This window comes from Anopheles cruzii, chromosome 3 (assembly GCF_943734635.1).
Source record: "Anopheles cruzii chromosome 3, idAnoCruzAS_RS32_06, whole genome shotgun sequence".
Lineage (NCBI taxonomy): Eukaryota > Metazoa > Arthropoda > Insecta > Diptera > Culicidae > Anopheles > Anopheles cruzii.
Genome location: NC_069145.1, coordinates 35,291,264 through 35,315,521, shown reverse-complemented (window position 1 = coordinate 35,315,521; position 24,258 = coordinate 35,291,264). Strand labels below are relative to the sequence as shown.

The 24,258-nt window shown below is 51.2% G+C and overlaps 4 protein-coding genes across 4 annotated transcripts; 1 reads left to right on the top strand and 3 right to left on the bottom strand.

The window, feature by feature from the left end:
* Positions 1-111: 111 nt before the first annotated feature.
* On the top strand, positions 112-7,682 carry LOC128270311 (translation initiation factor IF-2-like). The gene is made up of 3 exons (XM_053007712.1): positions 112-116; positions 350-441; positions 6,895-7,682. The coding sequence occupies exons 1-3, from the start codon at positions 112-114 to the stop codon at positions 7,407-7,409; spliced, it is 612 nt and encodes a 203-aa protein (XP_052863672.1). The 3' UTR covers positions 7,410-7,682.
* LOC128271759 (uncharacterized) lies at positions 1,220-1,802 on the bottom strand. Its single transcript, XM_053009391.1, has 2 exons — positions 1,638-1,802; positions 1,220-1,514 (listed from the first exon to the last, which is right to left on the bottom strand). The coding sequence occupies exons 1-2, from the start codon at positions 1,762-1,764 to the stop codon at positions 1,324-1,326; spliced, it is 318 nt and encodes a 105-aa protein (XP_052865351.1). The 5' UTR covers positions 1,765-1,802; the 3' UTR covers positions 1,220-1,323.
* LOC128271760 (non-specific lipid-transfer protein-like 1) lies at positions 3,561-3,947 on the bottom strand. The gene is made up of 2 exons (XM_053009392.1): positions 3,821-3,947; positions 3,561-3,751 (listed from the first exon to the last, which is right to left on the bottom strand). The coding sequence occupies exons 1-2, from the start codon at positions 3,945-3,947 to the stop codon at positions 3,561-3,563; spliced, it is 318 nt and encodes a 105-aa protein (XP_052865352.1).
* LOC128271755 (autophagy-related protein 2 homolog A) lies at positions 7,083-23,586 on the bottom strand. The gene is made up of 9 exons (XM_053009384.1): positions 23,402-23,586; positions 16,031-16,394; positions 14,946-15,048; positions 12,309-14,870; positions 12,030-12,250; positions 8,547-11,954; positions 8,327-8,481; positions 8,113-8,259; positions 7,083-8,049 (listed from the first exon to the last, which is right to left on the bottom strand). The coding sequence occupies exons 1-9, from the start codon at positions 23,567-23,569 to the stop codon at positions 7,819-7,821; spliced, it is 7,359 nt and encodes a 2,452-aa protein (XP_052865344.1). The 5' UTR covers positions 23,570-23,586; the 3' UTR covers positions 7,083-7,818.
* Positions 23,587-24,258: the final 672 nt, after the last annotated feature.

Here is a 24,258-nt window from a genome sequence, read left to right as displayed (position 1 = left end):
CCAGAGCGTCACCGCGTGTGTATCGTGAAATTTCGCGCCACTTCGTGAATGGCGTCCGCCCTTGATCGTGGCAGCTGTTTGATTGTGGTGTGTCGTCGTGTCGCCGCCCGGATGAGGTACGGACGATCACACGTGATCTGTCCGCGCATGCTTTACGCTCCGGCGCAACAATCCGGCGGTGTTGTCGGAAACGGTGACCGACAAACGCACAGCTGATAACCGAAACTCTGTGAGCTGAAGGTGCACGTGCCGAAGGATCGTTTGTTTACGGTGTGGGAGAACGTTGCTAAACATGCCCTTTGCTATCAGTGAATGGACTGAGTCAGGTCTTGTAAGCTTCACGAGGTAGATGCGCACTTACTATTAGTCCTACTGAGCTGTGGTCGTGCTTAAGAACTTATAAAAGCGGTCGTCTTGGCTCAGGCTCAGGCTTCATCAGACGTAAGTCTCGTGGTGTAAGTATTTTTCATTGTTGGGTTGAGTTTGGGTTTCGTATCGGAAGTGCTGCAATCGTATCGGAACGGTGCTTGATTCAAATCAGCACTTGATAAATCTGGTAGCATCTTTTGGTGCGTCGAAAGTCATCTTACTTGTTGATCTCTGTTGTTCGCTCGACGATTTCGCATTGCACACCGAGCCTTTCACTGTCCGCCTCGCTTTGCTCTTGTGATTGAGAAGCACGAAGTCGAGCCATACCAACGCGGTGCTCCTCACCGGCAATTTCTTGTTCTTCTTCAGTCGTTTCATTCACAATGTTTCGTATCCTTCTTGCATTATCGCTGTGCCGGAAAAGGTTCGACGGTCGGTCGTGGCATTATTAATGATGATTAAAAGAGAATATAAAATACTGATGATTATTTATTTCTGACAAAATTTATGATTAAATTTTCACAGTTATAAAAATAACAGCTAAACGTAATTTTGTCTATGATTAACGTCTATGGTTACTGGGATCAATTGTCGTGGGACCAAATTACGGAACACCGTTATTCCATGTCAGATGCATTTTTTTAAAACCACGTTTTATAGTGCCTTCACGAGAACGCGGTCAGGCGGGATAAAAAGTATCCTATGTACGTCTCCTGGTTGTAAGCTGCCTCCCCAAAAATCCGCCCTTTCCGACAACAATTTAAAAATAATGTCTCATCAGTTCAAATTGTTCAAATGGCTTCTCTTTCGGTTCAAAGTCTCCAAAAAAACATTTTATCACAAACACGTTTTGAACATTTTATTACAAACAACGTGAAAAACGGAAGGAAAGGGTAGCTGGAACGTGATGGCAACTGCCGCAGAGATCGCGATCATTCCTTGGTCGCTGTGGACTTAGATGACTTCGGCTAGCTTAGCGGCCATGGTGGCATCGCCTTGGATGTCCAGCTTTCCCTGTGCCAGTGCATCAGCCAGCGGCAGCGTCTTGGCGCTCACCGCGATCAGATCTTCCAAGCTGATCCCGACGGTCACGTCCGCATCGGAAGTCGTTCCCTTCTCTACCTTCAACTGCTTCAAATCGATCACTAAGATTCGGCATCAATCCCATCATTCGCACGAGATGTGGAACACGAAAACCGGAAAGGAAAACGGAAATTCAAAAACAATGTTCTCCGGATGCACTTCACTCGGCTCGGCACTTAACTTACCATACGGCACGACTCCGTCGGCAGTTTTGATGTTGAACTGAAACACGGCCAGCACCTTGCGGGGTCCGTTCGGATCGACGGCGGCGACGCGCGCCTTCACCCTTTCGATAACCGTTTCCAACGACATGGCGGAACGTACTGGACGGCAGAGTGGGACTCGATAAACTTCGGCACAGGATTGGGCCGCGGCGCCCGCCGAGTTCGCGTTTTATACCTTCAATCGCTCCATCATCTATCTGACGACGGGGCTTGCGCAACTCCCTTGCGAAGGCAAGAAGGGGAGCCCGGAGCGGGGGGGTTCGCGAACACTAGATTGGCCGGTGCAGATCTTCGACCCGACCCGACGATTATTGTACAATCAGGGAACGGACGGACAACCCAACCGGGTTGGTGCAACCCACCTTCCACAGCGATAGACATCTTATCTTGGTCAGTGCCGAGCGTCAGCGACTGTGGTCGAAAGTCGAGTGGAGCTCTTTTAATTGGATTACTGCGAGAATTGACCAGACCAACTTGACCAGACCATCGGTCTGTACCAATTCGTTCTCAATTATCCCTCGCGTTCCCGCTGCACGCAACGGAGTTGGTGCCGGTTGAGTTAGGTATGCAAAGTTAGGTTCGTCCGTGAACTAGGTTTGTCGGAAACTGCATCGCACGAATGCACTACATGTGCCATAGTGTTTATTTTGGAAGGTCTTCGTCTTCTAATACCGGCGATGTCCGCTAATTCATATTTTTGCGTTGCTCAGCTGGCGCAACGCAGTCTTGCGTTATTGTGTCCCAGAATAAGCTACTCTCTGTTAACGATTTAGAGATACTTTTTAATTGAAGATTCATTCGGGTCAATTCACATGTCAAGCTAGTGCGTTCATAATTTGTCCAGGATTACGTTCAATCCAGCCAATCCGGAAAGAGAAATACTTCTAGCTCCGCTCTAGTATAGGTCTTGCATTGACGCATAACCAAACGCAAGTTTTAGTTTCCTTACTTACTGCAAACGGTATCTACAAAAGATTGCCAATATTATTGATTGGTAAACCATACATTAATACATTTATTGATCGGTAAACTGGGCGTGATTAACGGGCACACGGCGCACACGTTGAGTCATTAGCTTGATTGGTGAGGATGATGAGGCCAAAAATTATCAACTTCGAGGTACACACCCAATACTGGCCCTCGCGGCACTGTTGATAAGCGAACCGAATTGATAATTTCAATATAATCACCCTAATCTGGTTAGCTCGTTTTGAGTTTGGCACTGGCTAGTGTATCGAGTATCGTGACTGGTCACAATTTTGGCTATCTTCCTTCCAGTTATTGCCAAATTTTCAATGCGTTAGAAGCGTGCGTACGTTTTGGCAAAAGATTCAGTTCCATTCTAAGATGCACTATATTTGATATGAGTTGGTTGATTCATTAATTTCGGCCGTACTTGGAAACTTACAGAGTTGAGCGCTGACCTTTGTTCGAATACGATATCAAGCAGCAACAGTTGAAAGCCTTAATCTCAACGCCAATAAATTGCACCAATAAACCGTTTCGGATAACATTGGGTAACCAGAAAATGTATACAAATGATCGAGATAAATGCCCCAATCGTTTAGGAAAAAGTTGTGAATCCTGCCCCGATGAACATTTTGCTTAAGGGCAGCTTCAGCCCTTTCGGGCACATCTTTTAGGCGCCTTTCTCTCTCCTTTAGTTACCTTATCTGTAGAAGCAAATTGCTTCTAGAGGTTGCTAAAACTGCTCTCACCTTCCACTGTAGTCCACTTATCTGCTCAGCACACGGCCATTCCTTTCTATCAATTTTTGACACACTGCCGAAGAGTTCGTTCCAGACACCAAGTTCGTTTGTTAATTTTCAACCCTTGTCGTTTATTGATAAATTTTTTGACATGCAGAAATTCAGTCTTGTGGCTTTAGATCGCATCAACCAGCGCCTGGAAAAGGTTCTGGTCTCCGGTCATCTTCACTTTGCCCTGGGCGACAGCATCCTTGACCGGCACCTGCTTCGTTCCGATAGCGATAAAGTCTTCGTCCTTCAGGTTTATGACCACATCCGGTGAAGCCGCCTTCCCTTCGGAGACGGTAAGGGCCTTCAGATCGACGACTAACAGAAAGCGGAAAGTGTGAGTTTTGGATGCGTGCTCGATCTAACAGTCACGGGGTAAACGATTACCGATTTCGTGGACACCATCGGCGGCTTCGATGTTCAGCTGAAACACTCCGAGAACCTTACGAGGTCCGTTTGGGTCGATCGCGGCAACGCGGGCCTTAATTTTTTCGATCACGGCGTCGCACTTCATGGTTCAAGTGTTTGTTGTCAGGAGATATCCTTGCGGAACTGCCGCCGGCAATGGAAATAATCTGCTTTTATAGGCCGGACACCCACGTGTGAGCGGCTTCATCTAGTGGACTAACTCTTTTTTATCGTAAGACAGTTGTTAACGTTAACCGAAATAGACACCAAATAGATACGGCACTGGCACCGCGTGTAAATCCACAGATTAATGCATCCAGCCCCAAGACATCGCCCTAATCCCAGACTAATCAGAGGCCACTGTTGTGCGATACATCAGAGAATCTTGCGCACAGCGAGCACACGTCAACCGTTTGGCCACCGAAACATCAACGTTTTCGATGCCGTTGGTCGATTTTTGTAGACGGCCATCCGTTGAAAACAGTTCGAAGAAATGTAAAACTTTAGTCTCCCCTTCAGACCATGCCCATAATGGCTTGCGGGGTTCATATCATAGACAAGATAGAAATAATGTCTCTGTTCCGTGTAAAGTTGATTTGTGATGTTCTGACGATCATCCGTTTTGAAGAGATCTGGATTATGTCTGTAAAACCGAAAATTTCCTTTATGTTCTAAGGGACTTTTGCACCTCCAGACAATTTATATCAATATCTTGTTTGGATATCTGTCCAAAATTTACAAAACCTCCTCCTATAACTTCTCAAAAGTTACAGTTCGAAAGACCGACCAATCGACATGAAAATTAATAATTGGAGATACGTGAGAATTGTGTACAGTATAACATATTATATGTACACAAATAGTGTCGCTAAAACAGTCTTACAGTCTTAGATAGTGAGCGTTGAGAACTTGTAACACATTCGAGACATGCTTCAACGTTCGCTTCAATTTCATGTTCCGAAACCGCCTTGAGCGCCAAACCATTCCGTGTGGTACATCGGAACGGCACGGCCGCACGATTTTCAATTAACCCATCGATCATCAGGGCGTCGGGGAACCCTACAGGGGCCCCGATGAGATGACGTGAAAATGTAGACCCTGGTGGTGGGTCTCAGCGGTAGCTCCACTTTGCTCCGAGCGGACGAGTTTAACATTCTTAAGCCTCTCCTTCATCAGACAACGCCGGCATTCAGGGGATGGTGTGTTGAAAAAATTAAACTACGGACTACGAACAGCGGCCGACGACGGTACGGAGGTCGGAATCTCCTGGAAGCGTGAATCTGTTGGGCGGTAAAAGTACCGCTAATCGGGAACCTGCTCTTTCCGAACGATCGACGGGTGGGCGACTTGCTACACACCAAGCCGCGCGGCACACAACAACAAAAGAAGCATACGAACGCTACGATAGCCGGTTGAAGAATGAGAACACTACAGAGAGGAAGCGGGGACATGTGCGATGTCCAGGTGGAGCATGATCTCGCATCGTTTAGGAGGCCGCCAGCTCAGTCGTGCAAAGCGGTGGTCCTCCCGAAAAAAAATAATGCAAAATCGGCAGGCAGGATTGTCGTAGGAAAGCGGGTAGCGAGTCGGAACGAGACAACGTGAGTCGGTGAAAGCACAACGAGCGAAACAGAGCGATGGGGAGAAAGGCCAACAAGAATGTCTTCTGACACGGAGGAGATGCTGTGAGAGCCGACTTTACGGGGCGGTCTTCGATCTCGCGGAAGCTGGCGCTCGTTGGAGGATTATCGGAACCACTCATTCCGCCAGGTGATCAGTCCATAGCGACATCTCGTGTCCATCGGTCTCTCTGAGGTCTCTGCGTCCGAACAAGTCGCGTCCGTGCTAACGATCAAGTGAAGACGAAACGAACTGACCATACGACGGTGTGCGGGTGACGCACCGCGGCCGTGACCGCGACCTCTTCCGAAAAACAGCGTGTACGTCCTCTGCGTGTTTAGTGACGTCGGTGGCGAGAAATTGGCGCTTGGGGAAGAGGCGTAGACGTTTGATAAGTGGACCATGATAAGAGGTGAAACTCCGACACGGCGGTCGCTGCCGTTGCAGCTGTTTGTCGGCACCGTTTGTCTGCTGCTTCAGGACCACGCGGCAATGGCTACGATACCAACGGTTGATAATATCGGTAATCTGCTGTACCATAGCCGTAGAACCGTTGCGAGGAGCGTGTGGCATTAGGGGGGCTAAGATACTTGTATCTCCGCTATCGGCAGAGGGTGGTGATGGTTTATCGATGCACGTTTGAGGGTTGTACTTTTTTTCGAGTGGACTTCTGATTATGTGCTCCCCGAAACATCCCCGAGTTGTGGTTGTAATATCAGGGCTATATCGCCATTTTGGGAAAGAAGGTTCATATGTACCGATGCGGTACTAGGGATGTAACCATGCCAACCATGTTCCACAAGAGATTCACCCCATGTGGTAACAACTCAGACTCTTGTTCTTGATCAAGTTCACTCTGAATTTGGAAACAAGAAGGTTAGAATTAGAGCTAGTCAGTTGACAACGTTCGCAATAAAGTAGATCGAACGAGACTTAGTGAGCAAAGAAACCGTTCTTAAAAGAAAGGCAAACCTCTCATCTTGAAATTATTTAAAGTAAAAATAGAATTCGTAGATCAATTAAAAAGCAATCAAACCAATGCCATAAACATTTAGTAATCACAGCACGAAATTTACCACAATCTGAGAAACGATTTTACGAAAATGATAATCACACTTCGCGTAGCGGCCAGTATTCGTAAGCAGCACTCCGATACATTGCGAGGAGCGTGGGTGCAACAGCAACACTGCACTTTTATGGCAGGCAGCAGGCAGGGTTGAGCTCCGAAAATTGGAGACAAGGAGAACACCATTTTCATTGTGTGTGTTTGTCGATTTCCTTCCCAAAAACCTTGTGCTGAATCGTGAACCATGTTGATTTGTGGGGCGGTCAAATGTGAAATCTATGTCTTCAGCATTCAGACTCATACTCAAATCTCAAATGATAGGAAAGAAATTTCAGAAGTGCTAATGTTTCGTCTCTCTTCGTCGCAGTGAAAATCCTACAATCGCCCGTCATACAGCAATTGATTCTTCCACGGCCGCTGGTTGCCGCCGATGCGGACTTTCCCATCGTGGCCGCTAACGACCCTTCAAAGCGCACGATGGAAGAAAAACCTTCGAAGGACGTGATGCAGTCGAAAGAGACCCCGGACACGGCTCGGTTCCATCGACCGTATCCGTTTGCAAGGACCCGCTCGCTGCCAGGATGCCCCCTGTGCGATGCATCGGTGTACAGCTATTGCGACGAGAAAGCCTACAACGATGCGTGCTGCTGTGGTTCATCGAACAACGGCCCGTACGGTGGTGGTGGTGCCCCGGGCGGGTTCGGCGGTTTCGGTGGTGGCGGCGGTGGATTCGGCGGTGGATTCGGTGGCGGCGGCTTCGGTGGCTTCAATGGAGCGGGATTCGGAAGCGGGTGCGGCTATTCCGGGTGCAGCCAGCTGTTTGCCAACTCGTGCTACGAACATCAACTAATTGTGACCTGTTGCTGCAATTCGCCCTACTGACGGGCTCATTCGAAAGGGGAAACGGAAACACGGCACAGCACTCTAGGATGCCCTTTTTTGTAATGGTTGTGTGTGTGTGTGTATTTTTTAACTTTCGTTTTATCACTTACATCCGTTAGTTTAAGTTTCGTTTCCATGGAGTACGAAAAGCCACAGAAGCATAAGGGAAGTTACTAAACCAGAGCATTACGATCTGTGCAGCTGCCTCGGTACGCAAAAAGGAGGGAGGAAGCTGGGACAGGGGCGACAGACTTATGCTAGTTAAATGAATTAACGAATAAAAATAAAACACAAGTATCAATCGATCGATTGGTCGATTGATCAATCGCGTATTCACTCGGCCGGGTAAGGCGTGTAGCCTACACCTAATCACTCCATCCACGGTGACGGCATGGCTGGCGGCGCAGAATCACTCGACATCGTCCTTATACTTTTCTCGCGCCTCCGCCCGTGCATCGGGCACGAGCTGGTTCTTGACGCCTCCGAGCACGTTGCTGGTGGCCTGTGTGGCCAGCACGATAGGTTGCACCACGATCGGCGGAATCTGGCGCATAACGGCCCCGACCGCACCGGTGTATCCCTTCTGGTCATGCTCCAGGGCCGTGATTTCCACCAGATTGTGAGCCGTTTCCGAAATTCCCTACGACCGAGACAGCATTAGGGTTGACCGTTCGCGTGGTTCGCGAATGTTCTGTGCACTTACCTCTCGCACGATCTGTATGGCGTTGGACATTCCCTCGCGGATGTCATGCGGTGGGTGAAGCCGCTTCCGTTTTCCCTTACGATTGCCGCGACCCCGACGGATTGATGGGCCAGGCGAAATCATATCGTACGCCGTTTCAGCGGTTATCTGGAAGAAAAACCAACCAATTCCGCCATTAAGCAACATCTACGATGCATTATCCGGTCCACTGTACCTGCAGCAAATGAATGATTCGTGTGGTAATTTCCAGCGCAGCCAAGGCCGTCCGGGCGGTGAAACTCTGGGCGCCCCGCTGCAGTCCACGCACAATGCGACCATCCTTCTGGTACTGCTCGATCGGCAACCAGAACAAATCCCACACACCCTGGACTGTGGACAAGAGCGAAAGTTAGTTCGCACGACAGCTCAGTGGCCGGCTCCGACTGGGTACTTACAGAGCTGCACCAACGAGTACATCGGCCCGAGGCCACCGATGATTTTCGGCAACTGGTGTTTCTTAATGTCCTGCAGCCACTCCTGCAGCAGGAAGTTCAGCAACCGATCGACACCGAGCAGCCCGTGCCGGTAGGAGATCTTTTTCAGCCGTATCTCGGAGCACTGCAGCTGACCGAGGCCCATCAACAGGCCCGCCAGCGAACCGTGCGAAAGCTCCATCCGCTTGCCGTGGTAATCGATCCGAATCGGCACATCCGGGCTGAAGATGACGTGCCGGAAGTAGATCGGCGCGGCATCGCCCGCCTCGCTGCCGTACGCCGAACCATCTTGGGCCTCCTTGTGTTTTTCCTCTTCCTCGATCAGAAGCATCAGGTTCTCGGAGACCATCTTTTTCGCCTGCAGCTCCTGCACCGCTTCCGGCACCGGTTCGACCGTCATAACCGGCGGCTGGTGGGCGGGGGTGACGGTCTGCGAGGATCGGCCTTTCGGGTACGGGCCCGTCGCCATCGAGCTCGAATCGTTCAGATCACCGCCACCTCCGAGTTGGTTGAAGAAGGTGATCAGGAACAGCAACGAGTCCTGGTCAATGTTGAGCCGGATCGGTAGTACCGAGACGCGCAAACAGCACTCCTGGGCCGGCAGCACGGGGTTTGGGCGCACGTGCAGTGCCTTAATGACCACCATGTGGTGGTTCGAGCTTTGCTTGCTCTGCGGTCGACTCGGCAGCTTCGGGTGGTAGAGGAACTTTTTGATGCTCGACACGGCCAATCCGTCCACGATCTCGAGCTCGTTGATCAGCAGCACCTGGCGGGACGCTTCCTTCGTGTTGGCCGGGTACGATTCGTGCGAAAACTGTACCTTGCTAATGTGTATCTCCATCGTCACGTCGTGACGCCGTTCCTGGCCGCCCCGGGTCTTCCACGTCAAGCGGGCGAGGGCCGCGCTCGTCGCACCGCCAAAGCTCACCGATGGCGATCCCTTCGAGTAGCTGACACCCGATTTGTATGCCTCCGACATGGGCAAGGCGGGCGCCGTGAATGCGGCTGCTGTGGTTTCCGCTTTCGCTGCCGTTCCGACGGCCTGACTACCAGGCGCATGTTTCGCTCGACGGCGGCGATCTTCTTTGGTAAGAAAATCGTGCCCACCGTAGATGTGCCAGGTGACGGTCATCTCGCAGATGGTGTACCGCTCAACGGCGGACGGAAAACCATCCGGCGCCTTCAGCAGATCCGGTTTGCCCGACGGAACGCTGAAATGATTGTCCACGATCCGTATCGGATCGTCCGATACGGGCACCTCTTGATTGCGGCTCGCATCCTCGCCCGCATGCGGTCGCTCTTCGTCGGCGATGATGCAAAAGTCATCGTCCGTGTCCGAGCTGATTTTACGCTGCCCCCCGGCCCCAACGGTCCCGGTGGGCGAGCCTTCCGCGCGTCGATTCAACTTGCTGACGTCGCCCAGATCCATCGTTACCTGGGGCAGTGCTTCGCAGGCGCCCTCATCGTCCTCGTCATAGACGTCCCCTGCCGGTCCATAGTGGACCGGTGGTTGCCCCAGAACGGAGGTTTCGAAGTTTAGCAACTCGCGCATATTCATGCTGCTACTGTCATCGTCCGCGTGTGGCACCGATGAAGGGTCATGCTGGCGCAGGTAGTGGTCGTCGTCGTGGAAGGACGACGGAACACTCGACACATCGTCGATGCTGAGCGAATCGTCGTCCGAGCCGAAGCGACGCTTACAGCTGTTGCTGTCCAGTAGCCGGGCTCTACCGAGCCGTCCTTTTTTGCTTTCTTCCCCGTCCTTGAAGTGCACCCGGGTCTGGTCTTCGTCGGGAAAGAAAAACACCTCCACACCGTCACCCCCAGCACCGCCACCGTGCGCATCGTCCACGGATTCGTCGCCACTCGCCGTGCTTTCGATGTACAAACTTTCCTCCATCGCATCGGCCATCAGTGTGTTGACGCGTGCCTGTTGCTTCGGCGTCACGACCGGGGCGTTCGTACTTGACGGTGGTCGGACCGGCAGCAAATCACCTTCCGTTTCACCTCCCATTGGAAGGCCTCCTCCGCTGCAGTAACCTTCTGCGGGCGAGTTTGGGCCACCGCCGGGCGTCCCGGCCAATGACCGAGCGGCCGCCGGCGGCAGTGGATCGTTTCCTTCCGCTGCTGCGTCGACCAGCAGCAGTAGATCGCCTTCGGCTGCCAGGTAGCCGATCAGTTGTGCCAACGCTCGGGCCGAATCGGCACACGTGCGTACGTGCACGTCGTTGATGGCCGTGCGCAGATCAAACTTCGGGAACTTGACCGTCACCCGCTCGTTGAGCATGAGCGAAATTTCAAACAGTCCCACCTCGACCACGCAAACGAGCTCGGCCGATGGGAGGACTGTGATTTTGCTGCTGCTGCTGCTGGAGGTGGCCGATGAGCCCGACTGGCCACTGCCGGGGGATGCGGTTGGCTGCGGTGCCAGACTGAGCGTTACGTCTTCGGCAATAAAGTTCAGCGTAAGGCCACTGCTGGCCGTCGTAATGTTGCTGCTGATCATGAACGACCCGACGGTGATGATGGCACGGTAGGGGAAGTACAGTGGCCGATAGTCGATCGCACAGTCCCACAGGTGCAGATGCATCTCGGTGACCACGCCGAGGGGTGTGTAGCCCGGCACCGGATAATCGACCACGTCCAGCATGTCGAGCAGTTGGGTCAACCAGGCGTGCTGCGGGAGGCTCGAGTGGTGCCGGAGAGTGGTCAGCTGAATGCCAGCCGCCATCCGGATGCGCTTGATGGCCAGATCCGGTACGGTTTTTATTTGAATCGCCAACGAGAGCATCTCACGGTTCGCGCAGCCGCGCTGTTCGTGCAGCGTTAAGCTTTTCGGTGTCGGATACAGGGTACACTGGAGGTACGCCGGCAGCACGCTGTTGATGAGCCGCAGAGGCGGGTTGCTCGAGGGAGTCGGTATCAACCCGCAGTGATAAAATTCGGCCGACCTCGCCTGAATGCACAGATAGCCCAGGTTCGTGTTGCCACGGAAGCCGCTCACCGAGAAGATGTAACCGGAATTGAGCCGAACCACCGACTCACCTAACTGCCCGGGAATGACGTGCTTCTGGCCATCGCGAACCGGTGCAAACATGGTCACAATGCCCTGGCCAATGTTGATCCGAAACGCGACCGTGTTGCTACATCGTTCGGCATTCGGCAAACCGGTGGCTAGCCTGGCGCCACCGTGTGACGATTTACGCTGCGAGTGCGAAGACCCTTTCCTTCCGGTGCAGGTTCCGGTTCCGGGTTCCACGGTGGATCTACCACCGGCCGAGGCGTGCATCGTGCTTCGATCGTACACCGAGTAAAAAATGCCATCGGAATCCGATTCCGTTTCCGAGTTCGATGCGGACGAGCTGGAATCTGCAATGGAAATCCGTGTAATGGAAGAGATCTGTTTTCCTCTGGTGTCCGGAGTGTCCCCGGGGTCCCACTTACCCAGCTGAATTCCACTTTGGCACATTGTGTAGGGCATGTAGATCGAGTCCATCATGCCCATTCCGGCAAGGCTTATTTCCGGCTCGCAGAACGACACTTTCGTTGCGCTGTGAGCGTTCGGTTGCGCATCGGGCGCAGAACTCGCCGACGGAGCGCTTGGTTCCCACAGCAGCAGGTCCGTGCTGATGCGATTGTAAATGAGCTCGTACAGATGCTTCGACCTGGGTAAGAAATCGGGGAGTTATTTGCGAACGACGGTTCATCGTCACGGGAACTTACTTCAGTTGCAAACTAACGACCGGAAGATCTATCCGTATCTGCAGCTTGGAGCGTTTCATGGCGCACGCACAGAACGTGTTCATTTCTTCCGTATCGCCCGGCAGTGTTAACGTTTCCGGCGCCTCCGGTGCTCCCGTGGCCGCCTTCGAATGCGGCGTATCACTTTCCCGGCACACACGCTTCGCACTGAACGGAGTGTCTTCCTTCGAACATCCCGTGGCCACACCGAAGCTCTCGCCCGACGTTGGCTCACTGTCGCTTTCCTCGTAACTACGCTGTCCGCCGGAACTTCGTGGCGTTGCTTTCGTTTGCGGGTCCGCCGTAGAGCCACCACCTTCCAGCAAACTTTTCTGTAACGACTCTTCGCTCGGCATCTCGATCACTATCCGCGGGTACGCAACGGCGGGCACCTGTCCTGGGGCGGCATTTTCTTGCATCACAGTTTTACCAATATTCACACCGGTCGCGCCGGCACCGGGTTTCGAATCCGTTTCGTAGTACAAAAGTTTAATGGCGTTGGCCGAAATGTCGTACAGTGGATGCGGATTCAGTGTGACCACGGTGCGCACCTGGTCCAGCTTCAACAGCAGATAGTCGGGGCGAACGTTACGTCGCCACCAGGGCACCCGCTGAGGATCGTGTATCGGCCGGAGGTCCGGAATGGGGAAGCGTAACCGAAAGTCCACCTCCAGCGATTCGAGGTGCAGCTCGGTTTTCGCTTCCATTTTCGACCGATTCGTCGATGGACTGTCGACGGGGGTCGACGAAACGGTTGGCGTGCGTGCCGAGTGTGCGTGGTAGTAGGTCGCGAAAGGGGCCTGATAGAGGGCGGAACTCAGCCGATCGAGCAGCGTTATGTCAAACTCGGTCAGAAACGGTGCCATCGTGACATGGATTTTGGTGCGGGGCGGTGAAAAACGCTTTCCACCGCCGGTGCCACCGCGCAACGCGTTGCAGCTTTGCTCGAAACTGATGGCGATTTCGGGCCGCTTCGGGAGAGCACTGGTTGCACTGGGCGTAGGGCGCTGTTCGCGGTGGAACTCTACCAGTGGGACCGACAGTTCTGGGAGCACCTCGCGGAAGTCGGCCCGTGCGATCGCCACCGTAAGGCGTAACAGCGAACCGCACCGATTGCGCTGTTCGTCACCTTCGAGAATAATCGGTGCCAGAAGCAACCGCAGGTGACTGCTATCGCACCCACTGTCGAGGATGAGCCCGGCGTTAACGACGTCGTTCGCACTCAGCCCGAACCCGAGGCTGCCGATGGCACGGAAAAACCGATCGGCCTTCGTTTGAAGCTGCTGCACGCTGGCTTCCGATAGGGGTGATCCCATGCGCTGGTCCGTGGTCCGATCGCTGCCCTCCAGCAGCAACAGATCGTCGTGCAGCAGAACGAGCGCGATGGCCGCCACACGCACATTGAACTTGGAAATGTCGGCGTTCGCGTCCGGGTCGATCATGCGACGCCGGCTGGCGGCGGAAGTAGTGCGAGAGACGGTGCTGGAGGACGTGAACGAACTGGTCATCGAGCTGTTCGATGACATGATCGACTCCGAGCAGACACCTTCGTCGCGGAACTCGCGCTCCAAGAATTCGGCCTGCTCCTGGATCATCGCCTGCATCGGATCGGCCAGCGACCAACCCTGGTGGATGCCGATGCCCCCTCCCATGCGTGCCATGTTTTGCTGGAAATCCAAATCGGCCGCTTCTTGCTGCCGTCGGCGAGCGGCGCCCATCATGTCTCCACCGCCGGTCCGTTTTACTTCGGGCATCGGTTCTTCGGCACCGCCCAGAAATCCATCGCACAGGAGCACCAGCGAGTGCAGCTGCCTCGGTGTCATGAAAAGCTGGATGGAACCGACGGACAGTTCGAGTTCCACGTTCGGTCCCGGCAAATTGTCCGCCTGCTTCATCTTCAGCCGGATCTCCTGCTTCGAGGTGACCTTGCCGACAATAATCTCCCCGGACGGGTACATACGCACGCCCGATTCGCCGTGCTCATCCCCTTCGTCCTCATCCTCCCCTTCCGTTCCGTCGCGATCCGTTCCACTGCTGTCGCTTCGTCGGTAAAATCTCCCATCCTCACCGAGCGCGGCCGTCGTTTGCCCACCACTCCCGGGGCTGCTGCTGCTGCCAGTATCACAGGGGCTTGCTCCGGTGCTCCGTCCGTAGAACTCGCTTCCATCGTAGCTGGTGCCGGGCATAAATGAGCCGCCGGTAGCAGCGTCGGGAAGATTGGACACCGTGCTGAGGAATTGCTCGCTTGCCATCATACTTTCGCCTTTGCCGGCAGCGTCGTGCGCCGTGGGACGTTGCCGCCGGCGCAACTTGGGACTATCTATCCGGAACTCTTCCGTGTAAAACGTGATGCCCTCGATCGTGATGTGATGCGTAGCGTGTGTCGCTATGAGGAACGATTTCTGTGGTTGCTGCTGCTGCTGTTGGTAATGCTTGGTGCTGCCGCCACCAACCGACGGACCCGACACATCCGATGCAGCAGCAGACGATGGCCTCGGGCTGCGGTCCGGTAGATCGTTACCAGCTTCATTCTGGTAGTCGATACTGCGAACGAAATGGTGTGATTGGAACGCATTAGAAGAGAGTTCGATTTCTGTTAACTTATTGGTCCAAAATTACCTTTTGATTTTCACTATCACAGCGACACCACGGTCACCTTCCGGTGTCAGATACTCTATTCTAATTTCTGTGTCCAACAGCTTCGCCTTAATCCTATTCAGAACTGCAAGTATAATGGCAAACAAACGTGTCGTTAGCAGAAAACCAATCAAACATGATCAACATGATTTACTCTCGTGCCTGAGGAGGTGCTTGATTTTAAATTTAAACAAAATAGTTGTTTCAGCCTAGCATTTGAATATTTTATTACGTGATTTCTGGGAATGTGTCCATTGGACCGACGGGCAAGGGGACAATGAATGCAAAGGAAGATCATCAATTGGTTTCCATCGCCATGTTGGAGACGAATCTTAAAACAATCATTCATTTATCGGAACAAAATCAGACCTCAGCGAAGAGGCCCCACTCAGGCTGCGGGCTTGTGTGTAGCTACTTTGTCGCGATCGTGTTTGCGATACAACTCGAAAAAGAAAAAACAACAACCCAACCGCGCATGATCCGCAACAAAGATGATCGTGCTTCATAATAACAGGGGCTTTGCCGCGTGGCGTTGTATTATTGCGCCATTACTGAGATCAACCAACTAGCAGGCAAGAGTACCCGTACCGACTCCGACACTTGATGAACCTCGCTGTGACACACGCGTGGCACAACGCCGCGGACAAGGAAGTGACTCGTTGTGATATTCGCGCGTGTGTTTGTGTGTTTCGACGGTATATTTCAAAAGGTCGTTTGATGACGCATACCAACGACTGCGTCCCCAAGAACACCAAATAAACCAGCCGCCATCCGTCCGATCGTTAACGGACTTTGTCAACCCCCCGCCACGCCTTTTTGGCAAGGTTCAGTTCCCGTTGCTGGCGTCGGCGTAAACACTTTCGAATCTAATCATTACAGCGACTGCAGCGACTTTGACCGTTGTGTGCTGCGAAATTAGGTCAACGGGAGGGAACCGCTGGTCAACGCATGGCCGCGCCGAGGCGAGAATGTGAATGTGAGGCGTACCGCGCTTAGTGTCGGGGGTTGATACAAAGGGTTGGGCTGGATTCAACGAGTCGAATTTCCCTAGACTAATATCACCGTACCGTTGTCGATGATTTGTGCAAAGTTTTCTAGCCCTTCCATGGCACTCGAAGGCAGTCCACTGGCACTGGTGGCGGTCCCGCTACCACCATTGGTAGGATCCGGTGTCCCGACGGTGCTCTCCCGCTCCAAGTATTCCTGGGCCAGTTGCATCGAGCTAGACATCGACGACCACATCGATTCCAGCATCGAAGTGCCATCCGTAGGTCGGGGTTTTGGCCGAACGCTTATGGTGAGGTTGGACACCTCGATCGAGCTATCCTTTGCGAGCAGCGACTCGTACGGTACGTTCACTGTGACCGATCCGATGTGTCCACCGGTTACCTCGACACCCCATCCTTGACCTTCGCACAGTTCATTGAGGGCCTGAAAGAAGACAGAAAGGAAAAATGCTTTTAGCAAGGAGTTTACAACATAAAGATACTCTTGAAGTTGATTGACAGATCGATACCGTTACAAGCTTGATATACGGACATTATCGCAACGAGTCGGACAGTTCTTGAAACACAACGTCACCTCTCAAGTCACTAGTGGCCATGATGCGGCACCGTGTCTAAACTCGTCAGGGTACAAAAATTAGGCAAAGTTTATTCCGATTCCAACCCCCCCAAAAGCCAACGGTCGATAAACGTTGCGAAGGTCACAGCGATAACCAAACCTCTTCCCAGGCGTGGGTGGACTTCGAGTTTTGGGGGGATTCACACACGCACAAATGGGAACCAAAAATATAAAGCGAACCTACACACACGGCGTCTCGTAGCATTTGATGGCCAAAGAGCGTGCGAGATCCGTCGCGTTGCGTCCGTTCAGGGTCACCACCGTGGTCTGCCCAAACAGCTCCATTGGCAGGGACGCGGGGAAGTGCGGCAGAGAGACACATTGTTTGACAGTGTGGGGTGACGGCGGCGCACAGTAAGGGGGTAAGTGCGATGGAATTGAATCACTTAACCAGCATTCCTGCGCTACACTGCGCTTTCGGTTCAGATGAAGGGAATTATCACCATGCCGCGATCACGTGGAAATGATGCTCTGCGCGTTCAGTAGGACAGCGTCGCCACGTGGCCGCTGTCTGGCTGTCTGGTTCAGTTCAGGCCTCACTATCGATGAACCCGTTGGGCGTTACAATAAGTGTGAGACAGAACGAGGAACATAAATTCCGTTGACCTATGGTTCCAAATACTGATTGCATGACCGGTGCTTAGATCAAAGACCACACCAGAGCACCATTTCGCATCAGATCGTGGTCGCCACACTCTGGCATAGGGGGCTAAAATATTGATCGTGCTTCCATTAGAATACCCGAGAGCCGCGGAAATAGAACGCGGAAGCGTGGTCATACCGAAGGGGGTTACGGCTCAAAGTTCATCTTCCAGCAAGCTAACAACAGCAGAAAAAAAATCCTATCAACTAAGCTAGAAGCAATCGGGAAAGGGTCGCACGAAAGCTCTGTCACAAGCTACTATGTGCTTCGGGGTTTATTTACCGACGACGACGAGCCCGTCCGTTGTTGTCGAACAGATGACACACAACAATGAAGCAGCAGCTCGCTATACTCGTTGAATATTAATCAACAATTACACCGCGCGTTTGCATAATTTCAACGGACGGTCGCGATGTGGATAAATTTGCCACCATCATTTGGCACCCAGAGCCACTTCCTTTTTGGGTGGTGCCAATTCGAAATTTGTCTTCGTTCTGTTCGTTAGATGGTTCGTCTTCTGCCGCTTAGTCGCGTGTGTGTGTGTGTGGGTACACAGGTTATAAAACTTGTAACTTTATTGAGGTATTGCTGCTTAAAAACTAGGTATTATTAGTGTTTCGGAAACACCAAAGCCATAAAAAAGTCGTGCGTTCATGGACCGCAATAATGGATAATGGCACTCGCCACCTGGAAACGTGTCGCTGCTAACTGCGATCCAATTAGATTGCTGGCGGTCCAATTAATCGGCGCATTAAGCCGGTTACTTCGCTTGCGAAAATACGATACCATCAAAACGAAAGACGATTTTTATTAGACGATGTTTCAATTTTTCAACGATTATTGGTTATTATTTTGATACTTTTCTGAGCAATTCTTGATAGTTTAATAGCATCCTTTTTTAATAGCATTAATCAATCCCAATCAAATACATTTCATCGATAAATTTCCTAAAAAAAATTGCAAAAAACATGGCAAACTGACAGCACATAAAAACATCCTCTTCCGAGACACGTTCCCTTCGACAGTCACAATCCGGGTGGGGGGTGCCCTGGGGCACATATACATCTGGTCTAGCAGATTTTGCGTCGTAACCGGGCGATGACGACGATGACAACGACTCGGGGGGCAAGGTTTCGGATCCATTTTTGGGTCGTGCCAAGAACCGGACTCGATCCGTGATCCGATCTCGCTCGCCAATCTCACCGGAAGACACACACAAACACACCGACAATACCGAGATGGCGTAGACGGTGACGGCATTAAAGATAAACACACAACATCCACTTACTCCGCCCGAGCGACGCGGTCATGAGGCAGGTTCAAGGAGCGCTCGCTGATAGTCGCGAGCAGCGCGCGACACACCACAAACACGTTTTCGAGCCGAATCCGCGCACGGGGACAAACGACCCGACCCCCCAACCCCACCCTGACAATCCATCGCAATCAGCTGTTAATGGAAGGCACGCGTGTCTTTCGTGGGGTTCGGTTGTTGACTATGCTTGTTTTCGTATGTATGTTTGTATGTTTCAGCGTGACATTGGACCACATTCGTTCATTCTTCGAATTTGATTGAATCGGCAGTGGCAATTTAGGCAACAGTCAAATGCACCGCGCGATGGAACCAGATTGTATCTGAAATCACCCTCAGCAAGCCGTTCTCCAGATCAGTTCGCCTGCGATCTGCTGCAAAGAAGAAAGTATGTTTACTCGGATCTTTCGTTCGCTTCTGGTAATGCGGTATTTCTTTGCCATGCCAACCACACCGCCGGTGCAACTTGGTTAACATACAGGAAGTATCCTTGTCTGCAGCACGCGCGCCAGTAAATTGCGTTGCTAAGTAGCAATTTTCGATGACCTTTTGCTAAATGCTGCTGCCGCTAGCTGCAGCCGGCACTAGAGGAACTGGTGGTGGTTTGCTGGTGATAGTTGCGGTGGCCTCCGGAAGCGATGCAATCGAACGGGATCAAGGAAGGGAAAACTCATTCAGCAAAAACACGATGGAATGGAAAGAAAACTGTACTCCACCGGACGGACGGTGGGGAACTAGTGTCTTGTGGTTTATAATTAGAGAACGTTTAGAGTCGAACCGTTGGTAAATCGCACAGTTGTGTTGCAGTGAATATTTTTAGTAAATATGCACCACATGATATTGAGATTACGTATTCATCGCCGATCGAAGCTAGCTGAGATTCTGAATCAATCTATTTTTGTTTTGAGATTTGTTTGATAGAGTAGAGTTTGCAGTAAAACTATAGTGTGTTAGCGGTCTACTTGCCAGTGACTTAAGTGCGGTTGATGGCGACCGAAACGAGTTTGCCGACTGGCAGGAAGAAGGCGTGGATGCCAGAGCAAGGTTCATCGACGCCTGGTTAGATGATGAGCAACGTGCGGTGCAATGAAAATTTATGCATCCGTCCACACTGCACTTCTACAATATGGTCAAATGCGCAACGATTTTCTTTGTTCGTCCCAACGGTGGCAACGGTGGCTACAGTAAGACATCCAAGTGCCTTAATTTTGCCTTTGCTCATGTCTGGTGGATGCGGATGATGGAGCACATCACCGGGTTGTGAGAAAGCGATGGCAAAACAAAAAAGGACCACTTTGAAGTCGTCTGCTGTCTGCTGAAACTGTTCGTCAGACATAGGCTATCCTTCCGCTACAGAAACCGAAGGAACGAACCTTCAAGATACCACCGCTGTAAAGTCATCAATCGTGGAGCCCCTGTTTTAAAGAAACTGTGGTTTAGTTTGCTTGTTTTCACAGTCCGATAGACGCTACACGCCAAATGAACCAGACACTTGAACAAAGAGACAACCCTTCCGTGTGGAGAATCCCGCTAGTAAATCCAGATGAATGTGACCAGGCAAATCCAGGAACTGAATGTAACACATTTCACTATTACTATGAAGGTTTGCCCATAAACGAAACTTAGCAGAAACATAGGAATTATTGCAATTGGTCATTTATACGTGAGAAACAAATTGATCATCTGTCGCAAACTCACTGTAATTCGGTCTTAACTCTGATCCCTGCGTAATTAATTTAAGACCAGGCAACATGGTATAGAAAGCAGACTGCCACACGAAACCTCGGAACCAAAAAAAGATCCTCCGCCTTTTTTGCTCTTGATGGCGGATGATGAACCGGTTTGGCACCGATCATCAAAGATCACTTGGGATAAGTGATGGTGGTTCGACAGCTTTCCTTTCGCCAGGAACATGTCGGCTCCTGATGGAACGTGCTCGAAGTGTGTTCTTGACCTCTCATCGAATGATCGGTGACTCACTTCCTTCTAACAGCTGGACCTCCGCTCAACTGTAAGAGATTTCATGCTTTATACTACATCCTATATTGGATTTAACCGATTGGAGCCAGTTCAATGACAGCATGCGTGGTTCCCCGCTTGATCGAGTACATATCTTCCGGTAGTGAAGGATCATGGCAGCGCGCATATAGCAGAGTTCCGTGTGCCGTAGCTCACTAAGAACTTGCTGAAGCACTCCGCTAAGATTAGGTTCAAAAATACATCCTTAATGGTATTGGTGTTGGGCAGAACAAGGCTACCGACATCGGTTTTCCGGATGCCGTGGCAGTGGCCACACAAACACAAGCACCAGAGCTCAGCTGACCGAAAATAGCGTTTAGAAATAATAGATCCAGCCGATCGGCACACACTAGAAGGGAAAAAAAACTACCCCTACATGAGGCGTGACGGGTTAAGTGTGTACGCGTAATTAATGTGCGCTTGGAACGCACACGAGTTCGAAACGGAGGTGTGCTGAACCAATAGAGGTATTTACTGATGCGTACTTAACCGTTGTAAGCTACATATGCAAAAGTTGAAAAACAAAACTAGAGAATTGCGTCAATTCCATCAATTTAGTTAGGCCATAGGCCGTGCCCGAAGAAGGGTTTCAAGTCTGGCTACTGCGCCCTAGCGCCACTTGGTCGCGGTCCAACTGTCTCCGTTATCATCTCTATAGTATTTCGCGAACTCCAAGGAAAATGCAAACACGCGGCGCTCTCATTACACCCCGACGACGTGTTTTGCTATTGGCAGCGGAATTCCTCGGCGCCATCGATCGCACCCGTGGTGTGTGCAAGGAGGAGGCCGGCCAGCCATACGTAATGCGCAATTCATTCTTGCTGCGAACCGGGGATGCAGCATCATGTTGTTGGCCGCGCTAGACGGTACCGCGCGAACCCCCAGCAAACGTGTGTGTCCCGAACGGGTTCGCAGTGGCAACAAAATCTGAGCTGTATCTTTAGCCCAAATCAAAACAAATCTGGCCGCACACTCAGCAGCAGAAACCAGCAACACCTAGAGCGCGTGGTCCTAGAGTGCTGAGACATTCCGAAGGGGTGTCTCTGTGTATTGGTAACAAGCTGGCCGTCGATGGTTTGTTAACCTTTTTTACAACTCGCGAGAGCAGTGGCACCCGCGCGTTGTTGAGAGAAGCTCTGGCACTAGCCAGGTAGAGATGTCATCTTGGGTAGTAAAAGTCATCATCCCGATGCCTGACTGCGCTATTTTTACTTCCACGGCAGGAAGATGGGCAGGCATATGGGCCTTTAATTTCAACCGAATCAATTAATGGATCGGAGTTTTGGTTGCCACAACTTGTTATTCAATAATTTGGAATGATTAGCAGATAGTGTTACAGTCAACTATGAGAATATATTTCTTATCAGCTCCAATAAAGTTAGCTAAATCGTGGGTTTGGGCAAAAGTAAGCTAATACAGGAAGAAGCACAAATGCACAAATACTAGGTTGTTCGAAAAGTTCGTAGCCTCGATGAGAAAAATACAATTTTACGGTTTTAAATACACTTTATTATTCGGTATGGCCTTCCTGAACATCAATACACTTGATCCAAAGAGAATCCCATTTTAGAAATTCCATCCTTGAAGTGAAAAACTGGAACTTAATGCCATTTTTAACATGCTCTTTTGACACGGGGCATTGCCTTGACGAAAGAGGGCGGTCTGCAAACCGGGTCTTCTTTCACGAACTTTGATTCAGGATTATGGTGATAGACCCAAGTCTCATTCATAGTGCTGATTCGATGCACAAAATCCACTTTATCCTGTCGAAAACGATTTAAATGTTGTCAAGAAAGAAAGATGCACTCGAATGCGTTTTTAGCAAATGCGGTACCAATTTTGCAAACAGCTTTCTGAACCCCAATACTTCAGTAAAAAAATTGGTTATACTGCTCAATGAGATGGCTAGGCCTTATACTAAATCTCTTTCAATGATGCGATGATTTTTCAATACGTTATCCTGTACTTTTTTACGATTTTTACGTTGTGTTTGTTTTTTGACGTTTTTGACGTAGATCGTTTTGAAGGCTAATAGGACCACGTTTGCACTCAGAAATCCCCTTTTAATGTCCTTATACACGTTCAACATTCGTTCATAATTTTCCTTTCCACCGTTTCCAATTTTCCACGCTGAGTTATCGACGCTACGAACTTAATGAACACCCCAGTAATACTAAAAATCCTTAAAACCTTGATACAAAATCAGCAGCGATAAAGACACATAGGTGACGATCTCCCAACGATAATAATTACAAGCAGGTGAATATAATTAGCGAACGAATTAAGACAAATGAAGTTCCGAAAGGGGCACGCAATGGGCACGGCGATCGTGATCGGCGTGCTGTACTTCTCGTATTCACGGGCGATAAAAACAAGAGACACGACAACGACTTCGGAACCGAGAATCAACAACGGTGCTACGGAGAGTGAAGAGTCCAGCAGCAGCATGTCGTCAATCGGTGGGTCTGCGTGACACTTGTTTACGCAAATGGAACGAAAAGGCAGCGCGCAATTGCGAAATGGTCATCGGCGGAGTGCTTTGTTTTGAAGAGACACAGGCACGCTCGGTTCCAGAATCGGTTCGAAGCAATCGTCATTTAAAGGACGCGTCGCACTAGTGGGAACGGATTTACTGGACGGAAGTGGCCAACGATAAAACGGGGTGCAGGGTGTCGATGCTTATCGCTTTGTTTTTGTGCACAGTCGGTGACGAATCGACAGGTAAAGAGATAATGCGCCACACAAGAGGTAACCTCTGCTGTTTAATTTTTAAATCGAATACTCATCATCCAAGAAACCGAGAGAAAGGCGCGCGCTGACATCATAGGAACCATTGCTGCTTACCTGACAGTAGAGTGTGACGTTGTGGACGGTGCCGGTGCCGTTGTAGAAGTCGACGTTCAGCTGATCGAGGGACAGCTTCTCCTCCAGAAAGCGTCCCAGGTAGCGCTGGAGCAGAAACCGGCAGATCTTTTTCTTGATCACGTCGGACCACGGAGCATACCACGGCATGTTGCTGCTGGCTGCGTCCCGGGCCAACAATGACTGGCCGCGATGGCAGAGTAATGACGGGCGACGGAGTGTCGCTTAGTGACTCCACGTTAGAGATTGTTGGTGGCTCGAGGCCCCACCAACAGGTTTTCTTTAACTCCAAATCTCGCTAACCTAAGCACACGACACACGTTCCGACACGTCACTTTATCTCTATTCCGGGCCGTTCACGTTTATCTACGCACTTAACGGTTGCCGAGCGGTTCCTGGGTTCCGTGTCGGTACTGTAGGCGAGGGGAACGGATTGTTTCGCCAATTCCCTTCTTGTCGTTGATCAGGTGGTGAGGGCTTTCTTGTAATAAAACTGCCGCTTGATGAGGCCTCGCACTTTCGGTCTGCAGTCGGTCAACGAAACCTTTGGACAAACTCGCGATCGTCGCGGACAAACGGGTGAACGATTTGCATTCGCACAATTGCCCCGTTCCTTCGAATGGCCGTTCTGTTGAGGCCAAGAAATACGGCTGCTAACTCTCCGTGTGTGATGCTCGCTGCCTACTCCGCTGATTGCTACTAACACACCGCCGACCGCCAATGGTGTGCGATTTCGTTAGCTACACGAAGACGCCGTGTGCTGCTTCTCACTTTGCCCTCCTTGTGCTTTCCCTTTCGAACGCACGCCACCCCCGGACCCGATGGACGGAACGCGCGTA